The 23,039-nt window shown below is 28.1% G+C and overlaps 1 protein-coding gene across 1 annotated transcript in view; it reads left to right on the top strand.

The window, feature by feature from the left end:
* The window catches only part of LOC132923268 (glutamate receptor ionotropic, kainate 2-like), a 154,572-nt gene that overhangs the window by 127,069 nt on the left and 4,464 nt on the right, over nucleotides 1–23,039 (top strand). Inside the window, exons 5-8 of the mRNA XM_060987143.1 lie at nucleotides 13,897–13,950; nucleotides 14,049–14,213; nucleotides 14,981–15,136; nucleotides 15,262–15,465. Coding sequence (XP_060843126.1) covers nucleotides 13,897–13,950; nucleotides 14,049–14,213; nucleotides 14,981–15,136; nucleotides 15,262–15,465 — 579 coding nt within the window. The remainder of the gene's footprint in view (nucleotides 1–13,896; nucleotides 13,951–14,048; nucleotides 14,214–14,980; nucleotides 15,137–15,261; nucleotides 15,466–23,039) is intronic.

The raw sequence follows: 23,039 nt of genomic DNA, 5'->3' as shown, positions 1-23,039 counted from the left end.
TGTGTATTTATTATTTATATAGTTTGTTCACCTAATATTATTTTCTATAATTTGAATTATATATGCGTTTCCCAGAACGAAACCGATAGACCATACACGGCACGACGCGTATATTAGGATTATACGATATACCAATCGAAACACAATTCCGAATGTATTATCTGGGTATATATTATGTCCATTGTATGTAATAATTATATAATAATGAATTAAATAGTATAGCATTATTTAACCTCTAGATGGCAAACCCGCAAAGAGTATAATTTGCATGAATTTAAGGGGTAATGTTATTCTACGTATCCCTTTCAACTACATTTTGGTCGAAATACATTTATTTTTTTTATTTCGTATCGGACATTTGGAAAAAAAATGTACACACATAGTGTGTGATTTAGAATTATCATAGTAATTGGCGTGTCACCATTAATCGCGTACAGTTTACCAATTAATTTAAAAATAAAAAAAAATCTAATAATGAACGATAACGACATCGGTCATATTAACGATGGATGGCTATTATTTTGCATTTCGAAAAGAAATAAATTGATTTTAACGGTTTCCCTTTTTTTTAATTCGCTTTACACACGACTCGGGGGCGCTGTTTAACCGTACGAAAATAACGTTACGTTTTATACCGTGATATTTCATGCGTAAGCAATAATATTATATTTTAGACGGACATTTTTATTTCAACGTCGTGTAAAATATAATCAAATAAATAATACCAAACGGCACCTACGAGTATTTAATCCATCCGATATATTATTATCGTCAATTCTTCTATTATTAAAACGATAAAAAAAAAAGCTTTAGACAAAAATAACATTTTATTAGTGATATGATCCCGCGAAACGATAAAAAAAAAACATATAATATGATAAATAATCTTCCCTGCCCTCGTTTAACTTGGTCAAAAATAAAAACCGTACGGAGTGTAAATACGAGGTGGCGGAGTGTAATCGTTGTGCGAAATATTTTCTAATACGAAACGCGCACGACACTTGAATCTTAAACGGACCGATGTTATTAAAATCATATACATTTATTATCGCATGCCTAACAATAAAATAAAGCGAATAACGGGCGGTAACGATGTGTATTATAAATGTGTTCCCGTTATTTATTTATATTGATCTGGCGCTTCGACGGTTGCAGGGTCTTTATGGCGCTTTGCTCGGTCTCGAAGCGATAACAAGAACGCGATTTGAAAACCGCACACGTAGTCAAGACGAATTATAAAATAAAAAGATATCGTCGCAGTTGTGTGCGTGTGTTTTTTGAAACACAAACACGTATAATCTGCATAACGTCAAATGAATTGCTAATATCGTGGTGTCGTTTGAAAATTTTAAATTATATTGTACCGACTGTTCTAACTCGGTTGTAATATTATATATAAGTATTGTTATATTATGTTACACTAATCGGGGCCACCTCACAAGGGTGCTGGAGGACTTAAACCTCCAAAAATCGATATGTTCGTATGAAAATTTATTTATTTATAGAATGTATGGGAGAGCAGAGAGTACAGTATAATATAAATCAATGTAACAAACAATAGTATTAATAAAAAATAGTAAACATCGTGTAACAATCTTTTAAACTTAAAACTACTATAAAAAAAAAAAATAATAAAAATAAAAATGCATCACTATATCACAGAATAATTTTAACGGGACTATGTATAAAAAAATTACGATTAGACGTAGTATAATATTAAAAGAAATTGTTACTAGTACTGACTGACACTGCATAAAAACCAATATTACGCAAAAACACTGGGCAGTCTACAATACCGAACAATAACTTATGTAAAAATTTAAAATAAAAACTTTAAAAAATAAAAAATTTCAGTACATTAAAAATAAAAATGTTTTATTTTTAGAAAACTTACAATTTGTAATTTAGCACCACAATAAGTAAACATGATTAACCGTGAATTATATAATTAAAATAAAAAAAGTATATGAATAAGAAGCATGTATACATTTACAGAACCAACTAATTATAGATTTTAATCAAAGCTAGAAATTTAAAATCAATTGACAGAATTGGCCATAAAAAGGTACTAAAAAATCACATTTTATTATAATATAATATTCTTTTACTTTTTAAATTTACAATCATTTTTTTAGGTAGTAAAAGTTTGATTAAAATTATTTATTACAGTTATATAGGCTATGGTTATCAATTATTTAATTAAAATTTTAAAAAAATTAGCTAAAATCTATTTTATGGAGTTTTCTTTGTTACTTAAAAATGCATAATTTACAGGAAATTATTTGTCTAGTATATTGGCGTATACAATTCTAGTGTCCTACAAAAAAAAAAAAAATTATAAAAATAAATATTCACGTAAATCTCTAATTTATTATTCCTATGAAAATGAAACAATTTCCTGTGAACAGCAGCGTGCATGATATACGACATACAATTTTGTCCTCCCTACAGTTTTACAGTTTTACAGTCTATACAGTTTATCGTGCATAATATGTTTTAATATTTCCACTGTGGTCCCGAGAAAGGTTACTGGTGAAAAATAAAATAAGATGAAATGTACTTTTATTCGCTCAAACAATACACACACGGTTAGGTCATCCCGAAATAACGATCCATCGCCTCACTCAAGCAGTACCTACCACAAAAACGTTAAAATTAAAAACGAACACTTATCTTCGTCTGGGTGTTATGTGACAGCCAAGCCGTTGAGTTAAAGTTAGGTAACTTGAAACTACTACATGTGTGTATGTTGTGTATGTTTGTGTGTGTGTGTGTGTGTGTGTGTGTGTGTGTGTGTGTGTGTGTGTGTGTGTGTGTGTGTGTGTGTGTGTGTGTGTGTGTGTGTGTGTGTGTGTGGGTGGGTGGTGTGTATATTTGAAAACGATATTCTAATCGGCAATACTCACGAGAGAGCTAGTCTTGGAAGACGTTTTCCGAATTCTTTATTCGTATATTATATAAACACCTGACCTACTTATAGAGCTATTTTCCATCTTCAATAGGTCATGACTCAAACTAACCTATAGAAAATTTTACATCGTTCAGTTATCCTAAATATCCTCATCGCAATAAAAAAAAAACATATTTTTCGATACAAAACGTTTCTGGACGTTCAGCAAGAAAAATAATACAAGATCGTTATAATCAAAAATATACCTGAGATGATGTGATCCTTGACGGAATTGGGCAACTATGTATACCTACAGTGATTCTTTTATCAAATAACTCTGATTCTTGTGTACTTAAATTTATATCTATAAAAGTTAAAAATACTTATAAGTTATAATGGTGGTTTTTTTTGTACTTGTTATCAGAGATTTTCGAATAAATAATAATTTCGATAAATTTATGTGTTAAAATTTTTTTATAAATTATCTACTTCTAATAAAGTAGTAATAGCTAAAAATTGTCCTTTACAAAAATATTTTGAAAATATCATTATATTTTTATAAGCTAAAATGGCTTTAAAAAAAATATTAACCTATGTATGAAATAAGGACGAAAAATGTATTGAAAAGCAATACGCTCTATGGATAAGTTGTAATTGAGATTCAGCCACTGGATTAAAAAACAATTTACAACCTTTCTGAACGCTCATACTTTAATCTCCAACTTCCTAAATCCCATCAAAACAACTCTTCGTATACAAAACCTAACAAACTTACGTATAACCTATTAAACTATGTACCTCTTAACCGACCATTTTACACGGGCGGAGTAGAAAACGAAAAGGCGTCGTGCCGATATCATTATCCGTATATTGTATTGCACTTGGCTAAGAGAGCGAGTGACTGCCATAAATCCGAAAGATTTCGCATGCGTAGTTGTCATCGCGTGAAAAATCATTACCACCAATGATCGCGCTATGTCTGTCGATTGTGAACCGTCCACATTCATATAAAGCTAAGACGCGTATTTGTTTCGATAAAAATATAAAAATGGCTCGTACTTTATACAAAACAATTAATACGGCCTTTCATATTCAATTCCAATATCCACTCGAACATTCGTAAAAATATAAACTGTATACTAAAATCATTTTTTTATAATGAACTTTTATCTGATAAAAATAACATTTTACTTGTTCAATAAACACGTATTTTAATACACCGACACGCAGTCCATCTTAGTGGCAGACTATAGTTGTCCGATACGAGATATTTGGGATTTTCTTAGTTTTGTACGGCTGGTATTGGGGGAACGAACTGTTCATACAAGTAATAATTAAAGACATTCTTGTTTATGGTCGTGAAAATAATGAATAATGTTGATATTGAATATTCATAAAGTAATTTATTGAATAAAAACAATGTAATTATTTTTTTTTCAAATTTAATTTTGTATTCTGTTTTCATTAAGTGAACAACTTTTGTCATTTTGTTAAATACTTATTAATATCTAATTTAAGGACAAAACTTAGTGGATATAGTTTCAAAATGAACATACGTTTACGCCATAAAAAAATCACTAAACATCCAAAAAAAAAAAAAAAAATTAAAGGGACGATAAAATAGTTTTCCCGGTCTGAATTGTTGTCGTCCATCTTGGTTGATAAACATATTAGTCTACGTCTAACATCGTTTTATGATTTTCGACTAGATGCCATGTAACGCAATAATATGAGCAAAAAGGTACAAGATTTTTTTTTTTTCGCACGCAGTGTTTGATTGCATTTCATTCGGCGAACGTCCGTACCGAAGAGAAAGAAACAACCGTGGTACGAATTAAACGGACTACCCACTCCCGCTGTGACGAAATTTTTCCACAATTCGTTTACCGAGTCTCGGGGCGATTGACGGCGACGTTTTATAAAATTCGATTGTAATAAATACATTATTTCGTAATACGATTGGCTGCCGGCGGTTCGTATTTTTACCACGCTTCCGCCGAATCGCACGATTCGTTTGTTTCCGGTTCTGCACGCGGCTACCGTAGGGCGCGGGACGCGGGATTTTAGGACTATTTTCGAACAGCCGATGATGAGTTGGTGCCAATATAGCGCGGTCGTCGATAGTGTCCGTGTATCAATTTTAACGAAGCCGACCGACCAATTTGACGGGAGCGACGTACAGACATTTCTACGACAACTACGCCACCGTAGTATTATGTGTTCGGCGTGGGTTTGGTGCCGAATAATTGTGTACTTCCCGATTAATTCAATACTTGCCGCGCATTTAGACGTGGGTGCGTGCGTGTTTGTATGATGAGTGGTAATGCTGAATAGCAATGAACCTAACTCCTAATTCGAATTCCCCACGAACGTCCTAATAATAACATGACATAAACGCAACGCATTTGTGCTACTATATTGCCTATATTTTACGCCGTGTTACTGCTCTATAAAATGTTCTACCCACTCGGCGGGATCTATGCCACGCCCGCGTGCGTACGATTATGCGTGTTGATCTTTGCGTATGCTTATTTACTTTCCTCGCGTTAACTACATTATAATGTTTGAAATACTTGTATAGTTTTGCGATGCGGTATGTTCAGTCTTCGAGGCAAACATTAATTAAAACAACCATACATTTCGCGTGCATTGCTATATACATGTATGATAGTACATCACATTTGTTTATATTATTACGCTCTAGTTTCGAGATTTTCAAAAAACAATGTATTATAATGTATTTTGTAAATGTATTATTAAAATCATTAAATAAACAAAATAGCAATCGAATTTATCGGACGTGTGTCCCGTGTGTCGACTTTACAACATCAATATCATATGTGCATACATTAAACCTTTAACGACTGAATTATTTATATATATATATAATAGACAATAGATGACAGAATATATTTCATTCTCGTTTATACATAAAAAATATCCAAATGATTTAAAATTGACGGAAACAACGAAAGTATGTTTATACTCAACTGACGTGTTTATAATTATGAAAACCTTAAAAACTTTCAACCTTTTTGATTAACAGACCCTTATTATTTGAAAAAAATTCTTACTTGCTACTTTCATAGTAGAAGCATATTTAATAAAAAAAAAATTATTATTGATGTTTTATTTTTAGTTTTATCGAAACTATGCCTCGAAGTTGGGGCACTAGTCCAACTAAGCGCTCTTTGAGTGTTACAATTATTTTATTTCAGTTGCATTTTTTGTATTCACAACAAAATTATACAAATTAATTTCTTTATTAAAGAGAAGGTATTGTTTTATCGTGTCTTTATGAGGTGTCTGGATATCTGAAGATAAAGATTAAACAAAATTTGATTTGAAATTTCTTATTATGTAAACTAAGTTGTCGATGCTAACATATATATTAATAAAATGATGAATAAATGTAAAAACTGAATATCAACGACAAAATTATTCGGTTTTTTTTCCTTTTCAAAAAATAAACACTAATTGGCAGTCGGTACATGAATATATTATAGATTTTCGTCATTTGATTGATTGCACGGTATTTAGGACCCCTTGAATGAGGTATGCAAATTATAAAATTCGATTTCTGGGGAAATTGAGTGTAAAAAAATATTTATTTTTATCTTCAGCGTTACTAATGATTTTATTTGATTTTGATTTTGATTTTTACGCAGTTTTTATTCGATAATATTACCAAAATATATATTTTTTTTATATACTTACTGTTTTTAAATATTTACAAATAAAAACATTTACATTCATAATAGTTAAAAAAAAAATATTAAATAACAGTTTTCAATTTAATACAAACAAATAATCAAATAAAACAAAAATAATTATTTCTAATTAATACAGTTATTATTTATGTAATTTAAATATATATATATATATATACATATTATATTTATTTTAGTTTAAATATTATATATTTCTTCTGTTTTAGTTTTAACAATATCATACATAAAAAAATAATTAGACCAAATAAATTTGCATAACCCTTCAACTCCTTTAATCTTGTTATGACTGTGATTTTTACATAATTTTGTTTTTATCACCGAGCTTAGTTAGTAATTATATTTTTAATTTTTGGTTTTAGTACAGTTATAATTTTATAAATTTATACATAGAGTTTTATTCAAAGACAACTACAAACTAAAGAAAAAACCAATTTTATAAGTAATGTAATAATATTAAACAACAAATTTAAAAAAAGAATGATTTTAAATTTTATTATTATTTATTGCAACATGAATAACTGCCAAGACATTTTTACATAACTACCACAATATATCACATATCACTATAGATTACATATTATGATAAGTAATTAATTAGAATAAGAAGTTTATCACATTAAACTGTAGTTTAAGAAGTTTTTAAATTTTATCAAAACTCATCGCCATTGTGTATTTAAATAAATATCCATACTACCCATAATATTATTTTAAAAGTTTACATAACATCGATAATTTGTAGGTTATTATTAAAATTACGTTTTAAAAAATGTTTAAGTAATTATTTATATTGCCTAAAAATATGGGGTACGTATTACAGTAAGTAGCCATGTCATCACGAACCGTGATATATATGTAATATATACTACCAAATGAATCAATCGTGACACGACGACGTCACACCCACGCAACGGGTTAGGTTAGGCAAGGTAATTATATTATGTTGTGTGTTTTCAAGATGAATATTATGATGGTGTTGGGTAACCATCTCCGGCTATTTACAATGGTCAAAATACAGTATACGGACACTTTAATAAATGTTCACGATTATTACGTATCGATATTAGTATGACACATTTCGGAAAGACGAAGACCGCGGCCCGTGTAGTGATGAACCGCGTTCGAGAATAAGTGACACGTAACCAGCCCCGACATACTCGTATTATGTTTAATGTTTCAACCGTGAAAACAGCGAGCACTTTCGATGTGCAAACGAGAACGCACACATAATGGCCGCATGTGATGCAACAACAAAAAATACATTATAAATATAACGAGTGTTGGAAAACAAAAAAACCGTACTTATACAACGAGCGTGAGAGAATACAAAGCACATGAATTATTATTTTATTATTAGTAGTTATTTTTTTCCCACCACCGACGTTTATTATTATATTTGTTTTTCCGTTTATTCCACTAGCTCTCCTCGGCGGCATATAAAGTACACGCATTATCATTAAAATACAACAGACATATCCGTCACTCTTCCTTATGGTTCAATTTCAACGGATCGTATCGTTATATTATTCGCGTCATTTACATTGTTAATGGACGTTTTTTTTTTCCCGTCCACAGCAGCCACACGAATTTCCAACGCTACTTAATTATTGGTTCTTTACTGCGGCAGGAGTATGACCTTTATTGCGTGCGTTTAAATTGGTCCATAAAAAGTGGTTTTATAAGCATTATAATACAATTATAAACTATTATTCTATACATAATATACAATATATATTTACACAAAATACAAATCGAATATGTGTGTGCGTGTGTATATGTGTGTGTGGGTGTGTATGCTGTGCAAATTGTTGTTAAAATATTTACCTTCTCAAAAACACAGTTTGTTTACAAAACTGGCAAGTATCTATAAAGTAAACAAACTTTCGTTCACTTAACTTACTGATAAAATCGTTTGTTATGAGTGCACAATAAATCCAAATTCGCTAAATTATATTATGTATAGATTTGAAGTAGAGGCACGTGACACGTATACTAGCGTAATAGTTGCAAACTATCAGTTCGCGTGATAACTGTCCGTTTTTTTATTCCACCGGATCTGAATTGCAGGAAAATATTGCGTTCTAATTCCGGCCACGACTGATTTCAAAAGAGCACAACTCGCTGACCAGCACTGTCCATCGTTTCGCAAACGTTTTATTTTTATTTTTTCTACGACTACCGATTAAAACTTTTATGCATAGATATACATACCGGTTACAACAAACCTTTCAGACGCGTGCTCCAAGTCCGTTTCATGAATCTCTTCCATTGGACAACCACGACAGTCCGCTCGCTATCCGAATGTAACCTACCGTTATTGTTTGATGAATTGAAAATTGTGATGTCGATTAACCGAAAACCTTAAAGATACAGTAAAACAAAAGAGAGAAAGGTTTTATTCGTAGGTATATGAAACGTTGAAACACCCGCGGTAGAATTTCATTATTTTTCGAACAGTTCCTATCGAAATAATAACATTAAACTCGAACATAATCTAATGCAATAATAATTCTCGATATTACAGGTGATAATACTTCCTGTTGGGTTTTAAGCTGGTATGGATGTATAATAATTTATTCATTAGAAAGAGCATGGTGAATACGTCCGGTCGAAATCCCATTAGTGCAAAACGTATTAATAATTATAGGACAAAAAATATCATTCAATTATACATTTCAGAGAAACATAAAATCTAACAAATACCTGGTCATTATAATCGTATCTTATATGTCGTTTTCAAAGATAAAATAAAATATATACATGAACTTTATTTTTTTTTTCATACAATAATTAGATGGCTCCATGTTTGAAAACATACTTTTGAAAAGCAACTTTGAAAAGAAGTATGTCTATTATAAACTACATCGACATATTACTGACGCAATACATTGCGGCGAACATTCAATGTCTCGCCGTGTTCGTCTCCGTATACCCATCACTCCTCCAACAACTACATAATTTAATCATATAACTCTAATATTACCACGAAATATCCGTAATATTTAGTCATCAAATACAGTATTTTTCTTCTCTTTTAACTGACTTAGAATTTATTAGTAAAGATTTGCAGTGAATTAAGACCTGATGATTGCTATGATTAAAATTATCGTTTTTCATACTCCCTTTCGACATTTTGAATATTTCAGTCCATCACATTAATATTTATTTGAGAGTATAAAGCAAATAATTTATTCATATTTTCTACTAATTATTTAATATGAATATTCTCGATGACTGCTTAGATTTAATACTTTAGTAAACTTAATAATTAATATAACATACAAAATAACAAAATTTAAGAGAAAAAATAGCGTACAGTAAAATTACCTGCAAAACATTTTATTATACAATAAGGATAGTAGTCAAGTATTAAATAAAATGATCATGATTATGTAGATTGTAATTTGGAAAATTCACGTTTTTTGACGAAAAAAAAAACTAAGCCCTTTGAGATGTAGAATCCCGTAAGAAATTTTTTTTACCTTCATTCAATTGATTTTCAGGCTTATCTAAAATCAAATATTTACCAAAAAAAAATAAATCCAAACTAGCTACCTTCACTATATACCTAGATTCTTAAATACAAAGACTTTTTCAATTGATTTACGACATTTTTATTCCTTTGCAATTTTTATATACCTTCTGCTTAACATTAAATCTTACATTAAAGTAATAATAAGTAAAAAATATAATAACTATTTATCAAAATGAAACTAAATCAAAACAAACCATTAAACTTTTAAAATTGTACATAAATCGTGTTTCAAGAATATTAATTATAAAAAAAAAAAATTCTAATTGGATAAGCACGGCGTGATACGTGATTAATGTAATAATATACCACTATACTGTTTTGTCATATTCACGGATCATTTCAAATTTCCCGAATAGAGTTGACACCCCCCAAAAATTCTAGAAAACAATAATATTCCTTCCCGGGAATTACCAAGAATATCAGGAACATAAATTCCTGGGAATGCCGTAAACTATCAAAAGTGTTCAATCAGTTTTGTTTTGGTTATAATAGACAGTCACGCATCTTATGATTTATGTATTATTTATAAACTTGGGTATAAATATATTATTTTATATATTTTAAAAATTTCAAAATATATTATAAAATCCCACTTTAGTGAAGTATAGTTATTCATCATGAAATACAGTTAATATTTTAAGCATTAAAAAAGAGTACCTAATTTTGAGAAATAATATTACCCATAGGTATAACATATATTATTCAACTAGGTACTAATAAACACTTTTTAAGTATTTTTTTGGATTGTGAGAGGAATGATGAAAATATAAAAAAAGTCACAAACATTTTTCGTTGATTTTTCATTGTTATTACAACACTAGGATCACTAACAAAATATTCATATGAGTATATGATATAGATACCTACTTTAAATTGTTTGAAATATTAAATAAATAAAATGAAAACGATTTATTCTATAAATTTTATAATATTTAAATGTAATTATTAATAATTATATTATAAAACATAAATAGATTAATTAATTATGATTTAGTACAAACCTTAATTGTTTAATGTTTAGTTATTTATTATTTTATATTAATTTAATAAATAATCAGAGTATTATTGAAATGGAATCCATCGATTTTACCATTAATGTATCTGCATAATAATTACGTATATCTCAATTCAAATCATAATTTTTAAATAGTACAAGAATTATTTTAAATGAAAATTGAGTGAAAAACTTAAATATTATAAATAAATACTTAGATCAAAATTAAGTCTTTTAATCTATAATTCGATATCCATACAATAAATACATAATATATTTGATTGTACAACTCTATCGGAATACCTATATAAAATAGAACTACGTATTTCGTTTACTCGTTTTTACCGATCGTTGTATAATATATTTATAAGTACTCAAAAATGTTTTAAATTGAAAGTCATTTCATTAGGGCAACGTTAAATGCAATATACATAATATGTAACATTGTAATTTTAAAATTGCTTTCAAGGCTTGGTAAAATGTTTATTAAATATAAATCGTTTTTAAAACATTTATTATATGACGTGTATATAGTATATGGCAAGTCACATATTAAAACGCCTGTAATATGTTAGCAGTATTAAAATAAGAAAATTATACCTCTGGGTACAATTATACGTATAAAAGAGGTACAATTAGCATAGCATGGTTTTACCCTCTCTATCCAATAATTTTATCCGTTTGGGAATATCAGATTGCTATGACACTGGTGAGAAATAATTTAAGTCAAAGTTTATAATACACATATTATATTTATATTTAACTTTGTAAATACCTCTATAAATATCCATAATTATCAATTTAAACAGCGTTAATTTACCAATTCGTGTAGGTGTAATATGAAATTTTAGATTATAAGCGTAACGATAAATGTATTTATTTTATCAGAATGTATGTATTCTGTGTGTATAATTCCACAATAAGTTATTGATAAAATGCTTTAATTTCCAAAAATAAGGCTGGTTTTGAACATCAAATTGGATTTAGTTTTGTACTTTAAAGAGGTCAAACTAACAAATTCCCAGTACTTACTTTTATAGTTGGGAAATTTTTCACCAAATGTTTATATTATCGTTTTCATTATACGAAAACGGGTTAAAAACACAAAAAAAAATATTGAAAATACATAAGCAAGTTAGAATTTAAACGAAATGACAAAAAATGTACTTAAAAATTAAATAAAAATAATTATAAATACAGTAAACGTAGACGAGCACTAACCGACGTTTTAATTTTCTTCATTTCGAAAATATTACGAAAAAATAATAACATTTAGGTACAACAAATGTCAATAATATTCATTACAACACGACAAAGACGACTATAATCGGTATAATCGGTGAGATAAAATCGGATAGGTACTAATCTTAGTCCGTAGTAATTTCAAAGTCTTAAGTAAGTTATCGGCATAATGGCCGACAAGAAACAATAAGAAGTGAACTAATGTGAAATCAGTAAAAATGGCTAAAAATGTGGGGAAATGACCAAAAAATGACTTAAAAAGTAATAAACTCCAAAAAACACAAAATAAATATTAGTTGTTTAGATTCACATGCTAGTGAAACATATTTGTGGTTAGGAGAGCATTGTCTAAAAAGTTCCAAAAAAAAAGGCAAAATGCATCAACTTCCGAGCCCTAATTATAATAATTAAATAGTAGAAATACTATAATAAATACAATACTTTTGGAAAAAATTATATCATTCTACTAAAATACTAAAAGTAAAATAAACAATTTTAATAGCAATATCAAATAAACATATCATTTGATGATATTGACTGATAGACCGATGCCGCACAGTTTATTTTTTCGTATACAATAATTCATTGAATTCAAACTTAACACATTCTAACTATATACAGCAAAGCGGTACCCACTTACTTTCGTTTTTAGATTTTTGTCATACATTAATTTATGCATTTATATTTTAACATATTTATAGACACACGATCTGTAAAATGTAACATCATTAACATCATACACTAATAATAAAGATTAAAAAAAAATTATATTCAAGTACAACTTACAACAATTATTGAGCTATAAATAACTCTAAATATAAATTTTAATGTACTAATATATTTTATAATATTCATTACTTTATTCAACATATAATATACTTTAAAAATATGAACAAATAAATCATTATTTTAATGAACCCTTTATATTATTCTATAAACATTACGGTCAACTTAAAAAGGCACACTATTTACGATTTATTGAAAAGGTATAAAATAAATTATTATACATTTTATAAATTAATGTATACGAGATAAGATAGAACAAAATAATTTATAATCGTTATTCACAAAACTTTTTATTTATAAGTAATCATGTAAGTAATTGAATAGCCAAGAACCTAGTCTCGAAACTGTTTACAAATATAAACCAAAATATTTGACGAAAAAAAGTTTTATTTTCACTAAAAGCCTAATATGTATAGTTTATCGGAATTAAGTTTTATACAGTTTTCGTCATCAGATTTCAGTCGTAATAATAAAATCTATAAAACAAATTGCAGTGCCCACGACCACTATTCGTAATAAAAGTTCACTATCGATGACAGTGATGACACAAATCTCCTACGACCGCGACATGGCGCACGCCAAAAATATATAAAACACGCGAAATCATCTCGTTGCCTGCAAATCGATTCGAACGATAAGAAAATAATCCATGTTTCGTGTGTTATTGTGCACTGTTTACTGAACAAAGTACTAAAGTCACTGTCCTTTTTCTCATTTTCAGATACTTCAACTGCAGATGAACGACTTCCGCTATCATTTTCTCTTCACTACATTCGTAAGTGTATAAAACAAAAAATATTATCAATAATAACGCGGCCGAAATTGCCGTCACAATGGGCTCGATCTGATGTCCCAATGTATGTCTTATTTCAGGACCTCGAGACATTTGATCTGGAAGATTTTAAATACAACTCCGTGAACATAACATCGTTCAGAATAGTCGATGACGAAAACCACCGCGTGGTCAACGTCCTGCGCGAGATGGAAAGATTTCAGAGGGTCGGGCAAAACATGTTGCACAAGAGTGGAATCATCAGGGTAATTAATAATTACTATTATCGTTTACTACACTATCATCGATGAAACTTACCATCCGATTTTTTTTTTTTTTTTATTATTGTTACTCGAGATAACATTTTTTATAATGATGTATTTAATGGATATTTTTTTTTACCAGTGAACACTTGTTATATTTAGTCAGTTGTTATGTTTTATACAAAAATTGTATTTATATAGTATGAAAGACTCGCAGAAGATTATGAAAAAATGTACATTAATTTAAAATCGCGATTTGAAATTTAGACGATATCACTTCGTTTCAATTATATGTATAGACTGATTTTGTTAAAAACCGTTTTGTACAAGTTTATTTTGCTTTTCGTGTTAAAAACAAAACAACTATCTATAAAACATAAATTATAATCTATTCATCGAGGATAATTCAATAGCTGTGTATACGTCCTATGAATTTCAATACCACTTTATAATTTTAACGTTATTCGTAAACTCGTATAAGTAACATCAGTTAATTTAATTTTAAGTTCCTATAGGTTTATTTTATTTTATTTTATTTTTTTTTAATATAACGTACCATGGGTTCATCCTAAATTATTTTTATTTTTATATAGTCGTTAATATATATTTTTAACGAGAAATTCAATCTTGTACTTAAAATACGACACCCCTGGCCCGAGAATCGTTATATTATTGTAACGACCCAGCAGATATCGTATTTTTATCCGTTTTCAACGCCATTCATAAATGCAAATAATGCAATCAATCGGTCGTTTTGTGTTGTACCACAGGCCGAACCCGCGTTGATGTACGACGCGGTCAATGTGTTTGCTCACAGTATCGGATCGCTGGACGGGTCGTCGAATTCTATGCAGTCGTCGAACGTTTCGTGTAAGTCGTCAGATCGTTGGGCGAACGGTACATTTCTGTACAATCGACTTAATGCGGTTAGTATTCAATTGTGACATAGATATACCAAACGGTATAACGGCATAGTGGGTTTTTTTTTTTATCATTTGTTCATTTATTTGCATTATTCATCTCTTTTTTTTTTAATTTTACCACAACACAGGTGAGCATCGAAGGCCTGACCGGCAAAATTCACTTTGACGAGGGAAGACGGTCGGATATCAAGCTGGACTTACTAAAATTACACCAAGAGAAAGTAAAAAAAGTCGGCTTTTGGACACCATCGAATGGCATCAACATCACAAAACATTCCGTATTTTACGGACATCAGAGTTCAAACGTGACGTTGATCGTGGTCACAAGAGTCGTAAGTTTACATCATAAAAACAGTAATATTAGATAAATTATTATATACTTTAACGAATATTAAATACCATCATCGGAATTGTTTAATATTCTTCGTGAAAATCGATGAGCGTTATTACAGTAGAATTTATATTATTGGAATCTATAGTTAGTGATTGTAACAAAAAATCAATTATCTTGATAAAACGTCTGCCCAAATTGCGTGTTCTTGAAAGAAAAAAGTATTGGCGCCACGGAACAAATAACAATTCCTATGCGTATTAAATCCCGTTTGTGCCTGACAACAATTACGCTGTCGCCAATACGTTTTATGGAGAAATCATCCTTCGCGGAACAACTGCTGCAGATGACTCCGTCTTTAAATTACTGTGACTTCTACAGTTCGCTACTTTCCACACAATAACAATCGAAACTATAAAGTGACGTATTCGAATTACGTGATAAAACACATTTTCGTTCTTTGGACGTGTATAATACTCGTATTATAATGCTCGGCGGGTAAATGAGACAAAACAGTACTACATTAGGTTTTAGTGAAATAACGGTTGTTGAATTCCACATAAAAAAATACAAATATGATATTATTTAATGTAAACGCGCATTGTCAATTTTCGATTTATCCACTTGAAGGATTTTTTTTTTTTAACAATAAAATAAATTATTTTATGTGACGACTAAAAGCTCTATTTGTATATACTGAAAAAGTTGATTTTAAACAATTGTAATACGAGTATATTTTGTTTTCTCTTTTTTTTATTATTGCTTCGCAGTTCTTTCATGTCATGTAATCGAAAATTGTAGGTACGCATAAAATATTCTTTTATAAATAACAGGTGTTTTTATATTTGCCATATATCAAATATTTTCAAAAAAATATCGTTCGCATTTGAAATACCTACATGATTGCACTTATCCTGATAAACCTCCTCCGTTTACGAACCATTAACACCTGAATCATAAAAAAAAAAATAAGGATACATAGCCCTTTACTTAGTACGCTCAAAATTATTACAAACCCATTAAAAAAAAAAATCAAAGCAAAAACATTCAACTCACCTGTAATTTATAGAAAAAACATCCAAAAGTATAATATTATAATATGATAACGTTGTCACCGTGTAACAGTGTAACGTTATACTAATAGATTGTATAGATGCCTATTTAAATAAATTCTATGAAGACTTTAGCCTCCTCTAAGAGGTTTTTAGTAATGTATATAATATTTATATATATATACAATTTTCCTTCGTCCGTTGATATATATGTTTATTTTTATAGAATAAAAAATATAATCGTATGTAATTCTACTACAAACAATTTAAAAATTATATTAAATATACTATAGGGACGCGCGTTCAACGTGCCTCTTTTCGTGTCAGCATTTCTACTAGCATTGATTGAGAAAATCGTCCTTAAAACGTATATTATAACTAAAAAGTTATAATCCATTATTAATCTAATTTTTAAAAAAAATACTAAAAAAACAAACATACTTAAACACTGTATCCGATTCTCCAAGGAAGAATTGCACCTTTAATTTACCAATTTTTCTGATAAGTATTTGTATCCAAACAACTAATCAGTAACCATTATTATATAATATTTATATATATATATGCCCACATCACTCTGCAACCTTGCCTGACCTAGACACATATAGTTTTAACATAAATAATATATAATATAAATTATAATTAATATTTGTGCGCCTAAACTCAAGTACTTATATCATATAAATTATGTCCTGAATCAGATGTAAATTATTGGCATTAGATATTAAATAATATAATTTTGCGAAATAGTCTACGACTTGAATCAAAATTTTTTATTTAAAAAATAACATAATTATTATATCAGACTGTATAAACATTACATTAATTAATTTAATGATTCATTTAAATTGAATGGACCATTAACTTACAATATTGAATCATTAAATGTTTAATGATTGTTATTTATTTATGCGACGCGGCATTAGTGTAATAATCGACACACAATTATGATACCTATTACCAAATCAGTGTTAAGTGTATACTACTGCAAAGTAAACGAATCGAGTGTTTGTTTAACTTGATCGCTCGTTCCATAGATTTTAATTTTCGAAGTCACACGAAAATTCGATAACTTAACACCATTAAATGATTTAACAGTGATCAAATAAATTATCAAAAATAATTAGAGTTCCTATTTGAAAAACAGTTTTTATTATAAACAATTTCATAGAAACCGTTTCGCCATGGCCGTGGGATATTATTAGACGCTTTTCAATTTAGCCCGTTTTGACATGGCACGAAACGAAGAAGAATATTATTATTTTCGACAAATAACTCTTTAATAACGGCTGCGTAATGGAAATATAATTATTTTAAACAATAAGGTGGGATATGACATCAAAGATAATCCTAAGTTTGCCCGAAGAAATAGTACCGACGCCTTCAAAAGGTCTTACAATACACGAGTTAGGAATATACATCACCTATATATTGCACATAATATATATATATATATATATATGTTATATATAAATAGAAATATAACCGTGTTAGATATCTCCAAAATAATAACGCCAATAATTTAATGCGTTCGCGGATGCGGTCGAATGCGTGTCTCACGCGCTCAGTAAATTATACGTATATACATTATATGTTATAAACAAAAAAAAAAATAAAATAACCGAAGAAATCATAAATAATGCGGAGTATATAGCTGTTGTTGCGTGGTACAATCATAATATATGTAGGTATTTTAGAAGCCCGCGAATGAACAAGAAAAATAATAATTTACCGAGCTGATATCAAAACGTACTTAAACGTGCGTGTTGTATTCGTGTGGGCAACGCGTGTGATGTGCCGTACATCTATTTATGTAATATTACTCGTATATACGGACGCAGTTACATAATATACAAACCGGACGATGGAATTCGGTTAAAGAAGCCGCAACAAATCAAAGCGCTTTCAAAATCAAAGTCAGCCGTCGTAGTAAAACCTAACACAAACACACCCACGCACATTATAATCGATAAGTACGTATTAACCCTCGGCCGTACACGATAAAGTCAGCTGAAACCTAATTCTAAAAAAAAAAAAAAAAATAATTAAAACATTTAAAAACCAAGAAGGTCGTTCAGCTCAACATTGTATTGTAAGTTTCAATTGTACCTCGGCTTTAAGGAGGTCAATATTGCATTACGGCAGTGTTAAATTTGAATTGAATGATACAGACTATTGCAGCACACGAAAACCGTTCTGAACGGATACAAGCAGCCTCTGTTTCTAATGATATTTTATAATATATTTATGTGCCTACTATAGGTAATTTATTCCCCTAATAATACGATAGATTTAACTAGTTTTATAATAATTATTATAATATTATATCATATAATATTGTCATGGGCTTACAAGTCATTATTGACGTGCTGTAAAACGGAGTAAATTAGTGCATATAGTATATAAAAAACTTAAAATGAAGCTGAATATTTTGAAAATTTGATTATGTATAGAAAAAATAATCAAATACTCGATGATCAAAAATTACAAATCTCTGATATCTCTATATAATCTCTATATTTTTTATAATAACAATAAGTGTTTGATGAAAATTGTTGTTTTTTCGTATAAATGCTCGATTTGTTCAACATTTTAACTTTAAACGTTTATAAAAAATTATTCAATCTGTGTGCTTTCGGTATTATTAATTCGAGAAAGAAACACTTGTGAGGAACTTTGTATTAAATAATAAAGCTTTTTAAACGATAAACAAAAATTATGTCAATATAAATAAAAAAAATTTAATTTTTTCTGATGCCATTCTAATAAATAGCCAAAAAGATTTTGAAAATAATTTCATGTTTAGTAAATAGTATAAATATTTTATGTAAATATTAAGTCTATGTAATTAATATTTTTTAAATAACAACTAAATAACTAATATTATTAGAAGAAAAATGTGTATTTGTTTTTTCATTTAAATAACAAATTACGTCAACATAATATGAATTTATCACACAACTCTAAATAATATATACTTTAAAATTACTCTACAAGTAACTTATGACTTAATTATTTAAAATTGTATGAACTTTGAAGTTTAAACTATTATTTAATTGATTAGTAACAATTTATGAAGAACCTTAAATTACATTTTAGATTTTGAGCAAAGCGATAAATATATTAATATTACAATGATATGTGATTTGTATGTGTGTGTGTGTGTGTGTGTATGTGTGTGTGTGAGAGAGAGAGTAAATCTATTTATAGACGATTGAAATTTTCTTTTATATATATATAAACGAAGACAATAAATGTATGAATAGTTGAAAATTGAATACAAGATTTCTAATAAGTAGTTCATTTTCCGAAAGTTTAAAATTCTTTAAAATATTTTCTCTTTTTAAACTGTTTAAAAGCATGAGCAATTTTCGATTTTTTTCTATTAATGGCGATAAAAAAATTTTCGATGAGTCAAAATTCTTAAAATTAAATTTTTATACAAAATACCACATGTTATTTTTGTATCTGTATATAATTATTAAAAATCTTTACGCACAATTTTTTATATACATTTTTCAAATTTTTATAAAATTTGTCAAAACCACGAAAATTACAAACTACGAGTATTTTTAAAGTAAAGAATTTAAAAAATATTTAATTTTTGTAGCTTAGTTTTGAAAATGTTTCTCATAAATATTTAATACTGAAACTAAGAAATATAAAAATAATATACAAACAAAATAATTGTTTACAGACATTTGAAGAACTTCAAATTTTTATAAGATATCGTATTTTAACAATGAATAACACTATGCTAATTATTTTTTTATAAATCAAAAACATTCGTAGGGACTTAAAACTTTACGTTTATTATATTATTATGAATTTTACTATGAGCAATGACGTTTTTAATTTATTTTATGATATTATCTATTTATACTATGAATCTATTTTACTGTTTCTTATGACATTTACAGAGAGATCTATTAAATTTGGAGTTGATATAATATGATATAAATACGTTAGTTATAATAATAATACTAATAACATAATAAATACAATTATTACGGAATACAATTATCAACCTTTCGTAATACTCAAATAAAAATAAATGACTTAATAATAACTTTATCAAAAAAAATATCATGAAATATAGGTACTCAGTGATATAGAATGACGCTCTATCAAATCATTTCCGCATAGAAGTATTTTTTGTATACAATGATATATCATTAAATTCAAATTTAAAACAGTAACACACTCAATAGCTACTGTACAGCAGAGTGATAACCACTCGCTAACCATTTTTAAATTTTTTTATAGAAAAAAAACTGAAAAAAAAAAAAATTAAAGTGTCTAAATATTTTGAAAATTGAATTACTATATAGAAAACAATAATTTAAGTAACAATACAATTTTTCAAGCTTTACAGTTAATATTTTTTGAAACACATTTAAATGAATAAAATTATTTAATGAAAAATAATAGTTTATTTTTGTGTTTAAAATTACCAACATCTAGTTTTAATCCTCGGATTAATACAACTACACGTAGCTTCATTCATCGTGTTATTATTTATTTTATTCCAGTACAATGTCTATATCACTTAGAATGCATCAACATTTAAAAATTTTAAAATAAATATTATTTAGACATTTTTAATCTGGCTTCCAAACAAACGATTTTAAGACGCTGAAACTGAATAAGTAATCGTACGTAGAAAAAATTTTTCAGTCACCTTTTGCAAACACTGTCTGATCACATACGCAATTACGTTAATAAGATATTACATATTTTTTTTTTAGAAAAACCTAAGTATAATGTTACACCATCAAATGCAAAACCTAGTTGATTTATTTAATTATTATTATTCAATACACACAAATCTGCAGTGTATGCGTTCGTACTTCGCGTACTTTTTTATTTAACACGAATAATCTAATATTGGTTTGCAACAATAATTACAAAGAAAGATATAATATTTTTAATTCGTTTTAAAATTCAAGTCGGTTTGAAATATCTCAAACATTTCATAACCATAAATGATGGGGATAAAAAGAAAACGCAATCGTGTCAGTACGATTTCGTGAACGTTCACGTACATGACGATATGCATACAAACTACAAAGGCTACCCGCAACTTTTCAATCAATGAGAGTGGGAGGTAGTAAACACTAAAAATAGCAAATAAAAATTAGTGTTATCTACTATATCGACGTATAATTATAATACATATATATATATATATATATATATATTATTATTATTATTATTATTATAATTTTATAACATATTAAATAATTGTATGTACCTAATAGAACATATTACGAGTATTATACCTAAATAAATTGAACCTAGCTAATATTTTCATGACAATATGCATACTCATAATTATAAACATACAAATATAAATTATTTTTTAAAGTATTTCATTACATAAAATAATGAGAAACAAAATTAAATTAAAAGATTGATAAAATTTCGAATGAGTAGTTAATTAATTGCATTGCAAGTACTTGTTTAAAGTTTAAATAAGCGAAGTAGTGGACAAACATCATGCGGAGTACTCCCCATTTTGTTACTAAGAATACTCTACTGCTCTAGTCCAGTAACCTAACTTCAAATACTTATAAAGTACCTATTAATTAATTATTCGAAATTCGATTTTTTAATACGTCATTCGAAATACACCCAATAGTATTCTGCTATTAAATATGAATGAAGTTGTATACAAATATAAGTTGTCATTAAAACAACTTAAACCTTAAAAAATATATTCCTTTTTCTTTTAATGTTATACAAAATATGTAAATGTTGATCGATATTTTTTGACAGTGTTCTTTGATAAAAACAAGAACACACTGTACATATAAAAAATACATTTAAATTACAAACAGCGTTTGATTTGTTTGATAATAGTAAAATTCCAACTAACGATAAACTATTTTCACATTTAATAATCTAATAATCAGAGACAAACCACATGATTTAATGGCATATTGATAAAAGTGTGTTTAATATTTTGTTATATTATATTGTTTAAGTTTTAAGTTTTTAATGATAAATATATATTAAAACATGGCCATTGGCCACTTTTAACATACAACCCATATTGCCATATTCCAGAAAATTCTGGATCAAACTCGAATAAAAATACTACATGCTACTAAATCATATATTTATACTCATAAAAACAATAGGTGGGTACAGTAGTACACACAGTAGGTGTCTAACTATACCACCAACGTGAAAACAATTTTAAAAATACGCGTGTCGTTTTTTTTTTCATCGATTTTAATCTATATAAGTAGTAATAGTACTGCTGTTTATAGTAATATACGTACTTAACTAACAATGCAATAATTGTAAATTACTATCAACCTAAATAATAATTCTTAGACTGCACTCATAGTATTTTATTTATTTAGTACCCACATAATATTATATTTTGTGTGCAGCTAATGTGACAACATTTTCTATGCTGATTATTTTGAAATATTTCCATTCTCAATCTACAGTATATCAACAGTTGATAATTTATTTCTAACTCTTATTTTTGCAAATAATTACTGAGTCCAAA

Source organism: Rhopalosiphum padi, chromosome 1, assembly GCF_020882245.1.
Source record: "Rhopalosiphum padi isolate XX-2018 chromosome 1, ASM2088224v1, whole genome shotgun sequence".
NCBI lineage: Eukaryota > Metazoa > Arthropoda > Insecta > Hemiptera > Aphididae > Rhopalosiphum > Rhopalosiphum padi.
The sequence above is the reverse complement of the archived record's forward strand: the minus strand, read 5'-3'. Positions and strand labels throughout refer to the sequence as shown.